Source organism: Salmo salar, chromosome ssa28, assembly GCF_905237065.1.
Source record: "Salmo salar chromosome ssa28, Ssal_v3.1, whole genome shotgun sequence".
Lineage (NCBI taxonomy): Eukaryota > Metazoa > Chordata > Actinopteri > Salmoniformes > Salmonidae > Salmo > Salmo salar.
This window is the reverse complement of record NC_059469.1, coordinates 13,272,588-13,282,944: the sequence shown is the minus strand read 5'-3', so window position 1 is coordinate 13,282,944 and position 10,357 is coordinate 13,272,588. Positions and strand designations below refer to the sequence as shown.

At 42.4% G+C, this 10,357-nt stretch overlaps 1 protein-coding gene across 1 annotated transcript; it reads right to left on the bottom strand.

Moving 5' to 3' along the window:
• Positions 1–1,354: 1,354 nt before the first annotated feature.
• Positions 1,355–4,922, bottom strand: LOC106589511 (WAP, Kazal, immunoglobulin, Kunitz and NTR domain-containing protein 2). The gene is made up of 2 exons (XM_014179587.2): positions 4,301–4,922; positions 1,355–3,986 (listed from the first exon to the last, which is right to left on the bottom strand). Exons 1-2 carry the CDS (start codon positions 4,496–4,498, stop codon positions 2,454–2,456), a joined length of 1,731 nt encoding a protein of 576 aa, XP_014035062.1. The 5' UTR covers positions 4,499–4,922; the 3' UTR covers positions 1,355–2,453.
• Between the last annotated feature and the right edge of the window lie 5,435 nt (positions 4,923–10,357).

Genomic DNA, 10,357 nt, shown 5'->3' with positions numbered 1-10,357 from the left:
GGCCAGGTCATATGATGCAGCACTTCATCACTCTCCTTGGTCAAATAGCCCTTACAAAGCCTGAAGGTGTGTTTTGGGTCATTCTCCAGTTGAAAAACAAATGATAGTCCCGCTAAGCGCAAACCAGATGGGATGGTGTATCGCTGCAGAATGCTGTGGTAGCCATGCTGGTTAAGTGTGCCTTGAATTCTAAATATATCACAGAGTGTCACCAGCAAAGCATCCCTACACCATCACACCTCCTCCTCCATGCTTCATGGTGGGAAACATCATGCGGAGATCATCCGTTCACCTACTCTGCGTCTCACAAGACACAGCGGTTGGAACCAAAAATCTCAAATTTGGACTCATCAGACCAAAGGACATATTTCCACCGGTCTAATGTCCATTGCTTGCCTTCATGTCTTAAAAGTAACGATGGACTGTCATTTCTCTTAGCTTATTTGAGCTATTCTTGACATGGTCTTTTACCAAATATGGCTATCTTCTGTATGCCATCCCTACCTTGTCACAACACAACTGACTGTCTCAAACGCACTAAGAAGGAAAGAAATTCCACAAATTAACTTTTAACAAGGCACACCTGTTGATTGAAATGCATTCCAGGTGACTACCCCATAGAAGCTGGTTGAGAGAATGCCAAGAGTGTGCAAAGCTGTCATAAAGGCAAAGGGTGGCTGCTTTGAGGAATCTCAAATATATTTAGATTTGTTTGACACTTTTTTGGTTACTACATGATTCCATATGTGCCATTTCATAGTTTTGATGTCTTTACTATTCTTCTACAATGTAGAAAATAGTGAGAAAAAAAAGAAAAACCCTTGAATGAGTAGGTGTGTCCAAACTTTTGACTGGTACTGTATACTGAACAAAAATATAAACACAACTTGCAACAATTTAAAAGATTTTACTGTGTCAAAGTTCATAGATGGAATCAGTCAATTGAAATAAATTCATTAGGCCCTAATCTATGGATTTCACATGACTGGGCAGTGGCGCACCCACTTGGGGGGCTATGCCCAGCCAATCAGAGTGAGTTTTTCCCCGCAAAAGGGTTTCATTACAGACAGAAATACATCTGTGGCATTGTGTTGTGTGACAAAACTGCACATTTTACAGTGGCCTTTTGTCCCCAGCACAAGGTGCACTTGTGTAATGATCATGCTGTTAAATCAGCTTCTTGATATGCCACACCTGTCAGGTGGATGGATTATCTTGGCAAAGGAAAAATGCTCACTAACAGGGATGTCAACAAATTTGTGCACACAATTTGAGAGAAATAAGCTTTTTGTGTGTATGGAACATTTCTGGAATCTTTTTTTCAGCTCATGAAACATGCGACCAACACTTTACATGTTGCGTTTATATTTTTATTCAGTATAATTATAGCTGAAATGTGTGAAGATATTTCCTCATTCTCTCCTGTCATTTTCCCCTTTACTTCTTGTGGTATATTCCAATAATTTCTTTCATTTTATGAAACAGTAAAATATCAAAGTAGAGACAGAATCTAATATTTTATTATATATTTACATTACAACGCAGGGATATGGATATCCCCGTTTGATCTTATACAAGACATAAAATATTACACAAAAGACAAATAAGGAACATACGTTCCAACAAGAAAACAAATGAAGAGAATGTGCTTTGGGAATAAGTATAAAAGCAAGTCAACAGCAGAGCAAAAAGATGACGGTACAATAAATAGCAACATATCAAAAGGAAGCATTAACGTGCCTTATTGTTAATAGATCATTCTGATTCTTGGAAAATGTAGCAATCAACCATTGAGAGAATATATTACAACTTAATCAGGTGCACTGACAAAACTTAATCATACAGTATATTACACAGACACACTGTCGTCGGTTCTACCAGAGAGGTAAGGAAAAAGCTTTATCATCCACAGTGAAAGATCAATAACACGAAAACAAACATTAAAAACAACAACAAAAACAACCTTAAAGTAAAGTATATACTACAAACATTAGAACATTTTGTTTCTGTGCAGTGCTTCCAAAGAGCAAAGTCTGCTTGGTCGATTTCCAGATGCACCAGGAGAGGCGGAGGGGGAAAAGGCCCGAGTCTATAGGGAATTAGACAACTAGAGGGTTTGATGAATGTCTCCTCTGTTCTGATACATGGTTTTTCAATTAGAAGCCAACAGTCAGACCACAACAGAGAACATTGGGCTAAACAGACAGGTTGGCAGGGCGCTTTAAGAATGTTTTGTTCAAGTGAAACTCTCAGAGCAAGGTACAGTATGTACAGAGCTGTGTTACGTTTTTCCGTTTTTATTTACTTTCTGCTTTGAACTTTGGCGTCTTGCATTGAATGCAATCTTTTGGGGAGGAAAAAGGATAAAACATTTCAATTAAAAATAAATGTATGTATGTGTGTGTGTGTGTGTGCAATTGTCATCAAAGCACCCCCATCCCTCTCCCCCTGGTCTACTGAATGGCGGGGAACTCTTTGAGAATGTCACAGGTGTTCTTAGTGATGACCTCTCTGAGCTTCCGTACCCGGCGTGTGTTCGACGCTCCCACATAGCTGTCCGCCTGCAGCACGGCCATGCCGTCCCTCACATCTCCCATGACGATGACCTGACCTTCGCTGATGTTTGGACATTGGCAGTTCCAGTCCATGTTGGTGAAGGTCACCTCCAGAGGCTCCTTGCCGAAGAACCGGAGGCCCATCTTCTCATCCTTCAGGATCTCCTCCACTGTGACTAGGGCTTGGCCCGAGTCCCTCTCCTCCATCAGTCCAGACAAACTCCCCAGGATCACAAAGTCACTCTTACAGAAGCTGGTCACCATCTTGCCTCTGGGTTTACAAGTTTTACAGTGGTGGTTCTTAGGGAAGGGGCACATCTCCTCACAGGCCTCTCTGGACTCAAAGTTGTTGTCGTTGCCACTGCAGCCTCCGTAGATGAAGGACTGGCACTGCCTCTGGCTGCTGCTGTAGGCCCAGCGGGGCTCGTAGGCCTTACAGGGACCCTGCAGGCTGGGCAGGCCACAGGGGGCAGACACCTCCGGACCACAGCACAACATACACGCCTCATACGTCTCAAATGGTTTCCTGTTGCTGTTACAGCTGCCATGGGTGAAGGAGAAGCAGCTGTTCCTTTTGGGCTCATAGTACCAGCTCACCCTCTCCTTCCCACCACACTCCTCCACTGTGTCAGGGGGCCTCTGGCACTCCTCGGCCGGGCAGCGTGTCATGTTCCTGGGCTCTTCTCTCCTCAGGGGATCCCTGGGCACCACGGTGAGGGCATGGTGGGAATGGGCCGAGCCAGAGGGGTTGTTTGCAGTACAGGTGTAGACACCAGAGTCCTGAGGCTGGGCGTTGTAGATCACCAGCTGGCCAATGTTGGTGACTACCACATTCCCCCTCACGTGATTGGGTCTCATCACAACCCTCTCCCTTCCATCTCCCTCCACCTGGTGCTTTTGCCAGCTAATCTCGGGCCGCGGGTGCCCCGTGACGTCACACAGGAAGCTGGCCGTGTCTCCCACGGTAACCAACTGTTGTGATGAGCTGCTGGCCATGACTGGCGGCTGGGGTTCCGTCAGGAGTGGGGGCGTCTCCTGGAGGGGGGCTGTGGTTGGTCGGAGGGTGGTCTCCAGGGGCAACGGGGGGCTGGTGTTGGGCCAGGTGAGGTGGAAGCGACAGGTGACCACAGAGAGGGCGATGCCCTTGGAGCAGGCCTCAGCATCCATGTAGCACTTGTTGTAGTAGGTCATGCCGTCGGAGGCGCAGGTGAAGTGAGGTTCTCTCTCACAGCGGTCCCTGCACTTACACACAGGCTGGCCTTCCCAGATGTCACACTGAGAGCCCTGCTGGGTGCACATGAAGCTGGCACAGGTAGCTTCTTTGGGCATGCCCACTGGACCCTTTTTCCCATTAACGTCCATGTAGCGTGCCGCCACGCAGCTCTGGTTCCCACATACGTTGGGACAACACTTCTCAAACTTCTCACACTCCTGTAGGAGAGGGAGGGATTAAAATGATTGGTTACTGTAGAATTTTACGTGTTAGAGAAGCATTTGTAAAAATATGTATTAAAATGATTAGAATAATAATAATAATAATGTTTATTCTCATTTAATACAAAAGCAGGTGTTGAGTGACAAATTGCAATGCACTTTTTGAATTATACATCATATAGAATTACAAATGACTCATATTCCATCATGAATTAATTATTTTAAAACCTATAATTTAACAACTTGAATTAAAACAATAATATGTTATTTCTCACTGAGTAGAGTAGGACGTTATGACAGGGAACACCCACCTGGTCAGATTCGCACTCCCGCAAACAGGTACTCATGGCGTCTACCCAAAGGTTGGGGTTCATCTCGTTGGGGCAGATGCCGGCATGGGAGTAGGCTACTCCGGCTACAGACATGGCCCTGACCCGCTGGTCCAACCACAGAACCAGGCACTGCCCCAACAAGAACCAGATCCACCGGGGAAACAGCATCCACCACATCGCCAGCGTGTACCAGTTTCAAAGAAAATTTAGAGAGAAAAATGGATGTAGCCTATTTGTTGATACAAAAATTATAGATTTTTCAATGTCTCCGCCGATTATTGAGATTTGAAATTCAAAGTTCAAAAGATTCAAAGTAAACAAGTCTCCAGTAACCTACAAGTTCAATTGAGTGAAATTAATCTGTCGAGTTCCTGTCGATCAGGTATCTGAAGTCTTGAGAGATGAAGATGCTCTATTTATACTTCACAACTTTGCTCCAAAATATCCAATCGGCTTCTTCCCCGGCGATCTCCTGACCACATAACTCGCCCTTGCTCGCAAGTGACAGTTATGAATTGCTTGTGAGATGTTGAAAGAGTGGTAAAGCTGGGCTGGGACTGGCGGGGCACCTGTCTGTTAGAAGGATTGAGCTGGTATCCCCATTTAACCCAGTATGCGCCTTGTATGCACCGGGATACAGACTTGCGCACTGGAGGAAAAAAGACGCACGAGTTACTTGAAGAGATTGAAACTGTAGGCCTACTTGTATAATCTTAACAAAAGTCCACTCTGTGAATAATTTATTGTCTAAATAAAATACATTTTGTTGATAAGACTATTTGTTCCTTGAGTGTGACTGCTTTTGCTAGTTTTGATGACAGGTAGCCTAAATCTACATGCAACTACCGTCATCCCCTCTAACCGTTAATGTCAATACTTCTGCGATATTTGAATAGTCAATTATTTTGTATAAAACTTTTAGGGGACGAATTCGTTTACATTCATTTGGCTAACAATTACTGTCAATGCGCAATTATGACCTTTGTGTAAATGATCCATTTGAATACAGAACAAATGGACATACTTTTTGCATTTCTTGAATCCATTTTAATGCATCGACTAGGCCTACTGTGATTTATTTTGGTGAGAGAAGAAGGACTACTAGTGCTTGTCGTTTCTCTATGAGGAACCTGAGTGCTTTTCACAGTCATCTCCATCTCCAAGCCCAGAAGTATGAGGCTGGTGGATATCAGCACTCAAATGTGTGTGGATCAGGTATAGCACTAGGAGCTGGCATTATTAGTGCACACACACACACACACACACACACACACACACACACACACACACACACACACACACACACACCTAAAATGTATTTCGATTCAAAATTTCCCTAACGCCTAAACCAACCTTACCCCAATTCTAACCCTAAAATAGACTATCCTTAGACCTGGGAAATGTCCCCATGAGGGATAATTGTCCTCCTTCTGAGGACTAGTGGAGTTTTCCGGTACACACAACGATAATAAAACAAGCCAGGTGGAGTAATACAGGCAAAGTTCTGCTGAGGACACTGGATGGTGCCCATACTTGTTACTCATGGATATTTTTTAGACTCCTTTTGAAAGGGATTACATGTGCTTTGTACACCATGTCTGTCCTGTCTGTTGCTTTATTGATGGATTGTTTATGATATCCAATCTATGACCTTATAAGGTAATATTGAATGTTTTGTAACTGATGTTTAGCCATGAAAATGATTATGTTCTCCTACAACCTTGATGCCTTAAGTGTCTTATATGTGAATTAGAATGAATTATCATGATCATTTGAGGGGTTGAATTGGAGATGCGGCTGTGTACTGTTAAATAGCACTTGTTGTACTGGGTTGTGGGTTTAGTGTCCGAGCCAGATCGTACGTGACTCACGTTGCCTAGCCGTTTGAGATGAAACTCCCTCAAGAACATTGAGCTCCCTCCAGTTTACAGTACACACAATACATCCTCCAAAACCTGCCTTTGTGCCGTGGATCAGGCGTGCTTCTAGATAACACCATCCGTCCCTGTTACAGGGGTTCCTGGAACATTACTTGTCCTCAACACCTTTCTGAAAAACAGCTAACTGTACTTCTGAGAGAGAAAATATAAACTTCTGATCTGTGATGCTCAGAGTTGACACATGGACAGTGACAGCCCAACAACAACAGAGGTGTTACTATAATCCTATCAGGCAGTCTGGTGTCTGCATAATACAGATTATCATTCTTACTGTCGGAGTCTAGGTAGAATAGCACTTTGGTAATGTGATTGCCATCAGGTGAGGCTGGAAATACAATGGACTACTTGCTGAGTTGGATGAACCTCTTTTGTCAGGACAGCTTGATTCACAAACAGAAAGATACGGGGACAATGTTTCTGTCTCTCTCAGGGGAGGAAGTCACAACACAGATATAGATGACCCACAAACCAACAAATGCTCGTCACCAACAATGGCATTGACGTAAAATCAATGTTCTAGGAATGCACATTCAATTCCTTTAGAAGTATCAACTATTCAGGCTGAGTTTCTACACAGTCATGCTAATAAGAATAAAGGGGCCACATGAGTGCATTTTACTGCAACAAAAGTCGGCCCTAATGTGTATTTAATCAAGCCTTAGCTGCGTGCCAGTATGAAGAATTATAGTAGGTCTAACCATTGTAATCCTCTAAAATAGATTGTAGTGTTTACAATATGTTTTCAACTAACAAACAAACATATTTTGTTTTTCCCCAATTCAGCAATTAACAATTATAATCTACAGTCTGATGTTCTGAATGAGAAATCTAGGCTGGTCACATATCATTTCAATGAGTTTGGCCACAGGTAAAGGGGAACAAGGTTCAAGTTCAGGCCAGAATGGCCTAAAGCAGTGATCTGGCACATTTCTGAAGCAAGAGGGTGTGTGTGTGTGTGTGTGTGTGTGTGTGTGTGTGTGTGTTTGGATGGGGGTATAGATGTGCTGAAACACCCACTTTCACCAGTCAAAGCAACTCAAAGTGTGATTGATGGATAAAGAGGATGCAACAACATAGTACAATCTGTCACGTACCACACATAGGAAAGATCTCTTACCTTACATGCCCTCCTCTACTCCATCTGTCATTGACAAATGCAATGTTTCATTTGGAGCCGAAATTAATAAACTCCTGTCATACAGGTGAGGATGGATGGATCTTGAGGATAAAACAGGTATATAGGGTGATTCTTTATAAGATATGAAAAAGTCAACACAGGCAGCTTTAAATGGAATGAAACTCTAAATAGAATAAAATCATTAGACATCGCTCTAGCAGCTAGAAGAGGTTATTTAAGGTGCTCAGAACTGTGCATTTGGAAAGTATTCAGACCCCTTCACTTTTTCACATTTTGTTACGTTAAAGCCTTATTCTAAAATATTCTCATCAATCTACACACAATACCTGTCACGTCCTGACCAGCAGAGGGCGTTTTGCTTAGTCTTGGTCAGGATGTGGCAGGGGGTTTGTGTTTGTTAAATGTTGGGTTGATGATTGGGACTTCCAATTGAAGGCAGGTGTGTATAGTTGCCTTTGATTGGAAGTCCTATATAGGTGTGTGTGTTTGTCTTTGGGGTTGTGGGGAATTGTTTTTGCACTGCGTTTTAGATAGCCTGCAAAACTGTTGTAAATCGTGAGTACCGTTCATTGTTTTGTTTTCCCTGTGGATGCTTTTTTTCATTTACCAATTAAAAGAATGAGTGTCCACACTTCCGCTGCGCCTTGGTCCTTCTCTCTCCTGTATGACATTTTCAACGACGAGTACGACTTATTTTGTGACAATACCCCATAATGGCAAAGCAAAAACAGGTTTTAGAAATTTCTGCAAATGTATTCAAACTAAAAAACAGATACCTTAGTTACATAAGTATTCAGACCCTTTGCTATGAGACTCAAAATTGAGCTCAGGTGCATCCTGTTTCCATTAATCGTCTTTGAGAAGTTTCTTCAACTTGATTGTAGTCCACCAGTGGTAAATTCAATTGATTGGACATGATTTGGAAAGGCACACACCTGTCTATTTAAGGTCCCACAGTTGACAGTGCATGTCAGAGCAAAAACCAAGCCATGAGGTCAAAGGAATTGTCTGTAGAGCTCCAAGACAAGATTGTGTCGAGGCACAGGGAAGTGTACCAAAACATTTCTGCAGCATTGAAGGTCCCTGAGAACAAAGTGGCCACCACCATTCTTAAATTAAAGAAGTTTGGAACCACCAATACTCTTCCTAGAGCTGGCTGCCCAGCCAAACTGAGAAATCAGAGAAGGGATTTGGTCAGGGAGGTGACCAAGAACCGATGGTCACTCTGACAGAGCTCCTCTATGAAGATGTGAGAATCTTCCAGAAGGACAACCATCTCTGCAGCACTCCACCAATCAGGCCTTTATAGTAGAGTGGCCAGACGGAAGCCACTCCTCAGTAAAAGGCACATGACAGCCTACGTGGAGTTTGCCAAAAGGCACCTAAAGGACTCTGGTCAAGATTCTCTGGTCTGATGAGACAAATATTGAACTCTTTGCCCTGAATGCCAGGCATCACATTTGGAGGAATGCTTGCACCATCCCTATGGTGAAGCATGGTGGTGGCAGCATCATGCTGTGGGAGACTAGTCAGGTATACCTGGACTTGAACCCGATTATACATCTCTGGAGAGACCTGAAAATAGCTGTGCAGCGACATTCCCCATCCAACCTGACAGCACTTGAGAGGATCTGCAGAGATGAATGGGGGAAATTCCCCAAATACAGCTGTGCCAAGCTTGTAGTGTCATACTCAAGAAGACTCAAGGCTGTAATCACTGCAAAATGTGCTTCACCAAAGTACTGAGTAAAGGGTCTGAATACTTAAGCAAATGTGATATTTCAGTGTTTTTTTTATCTTTATAACTTTTGCTAAAATTAAAATAAAAAAATATTGTCATTATGGGGTATTGTGTGTAGATTGATGAGAAAAAAAACAATTTAATCAATTTTAGAATAAGGCTGTAACGTAACAAAATGTGGAAAAAGTCAAGAGGTCTGAATACTTTCTCAATGCACTGTACACTCACTTCCATTTGGACAGTGAGGCTATACTTAAAAATGTGGCTCTATATTCCAGTACAATTAGTATTGTTCTTAATCATGCCATTATTAGGATTCATTTAGAGGTGTTGAGAAACATCTTATCCACTCAAAGAAAATGACTCCAGTCATCATTAACCATTCAGTTCCTATTGGGCAAAAAATAACCCAAAACACAATCAAAATAAACTGCAAATACATCCAACAAGTTTGTAGAGTCACAAGCTTGATGAAGTCATTTCTAGGAATATTGGACCAAATACTAAACTTTTGCCTACTTTAATACACTATAGGCATAGGTGAATTTGTCTAAATACTTAGGACTTTACAAATGGGGAGAGAACATGCATAAAGTTATTTTATTTCTAAACGGTAAAACAGATATGTTTAACAATAGGACATTCTGTACTGTTGCCTCATATCAAACATTTGATTTAAAATCCAAAACGCAATCCTGACAATTTTTGTTTCTCCCTAAACTAAATTGATCGATGAATGATAGATTGCCTAGACTAGAGCGTGCATATACCTGGTTTACACTGTCTCTCAATAAAATAAAATATCAAAATCCAGACACTGACTGCGTCCCATGACAGCGAGAGTTCTACACAGTACACGTGTGAGCTATACTTGGAACACCTGATTAAGTTATCACAGACAATGGTGCACAATTCACTCAATTGTCAAGCTTCTGATAAATACTTTAATCCATCAACTTCCCCTGTGGCAATATATGTCCTATCAATATCAGATCCTGCTAAAGCAATATGTCTGCAACTGTCAGTGTCCTTACACCACCACCTCCACCTGGGAGGCTTTCAGAAAGCAGCTCTTTGATCCAAAAGCAGCCCAGAAAATATCTACCGTGCCAAAAGCTGACATATTGGCATTTCTCTGCTACCACAGACATCCTATATTTGGCAATACACTGACAAAGCAGAGAAATCAAGGCCTTAGAAAAACAAGCTTGGCTTTG

Excerpts from the sequence above, each read along its gene's own strand:
- LOC106589511 (XM_014179587.2), bottom strand. The coding sequence starts at position 4,498 with ATGTGGTGGATGCTGTTTCCCCGGTGGATCTGGTTCTTGTTGGGGCAG. Across the intron at positions 3,987-4,300 it reads GGGAGTGCGAATCTGACCAG|GAGTGTGAGAAGTTTGAGAA; the intron begins GTGGGTGTTCCC and ends CCTCTCCTACAG.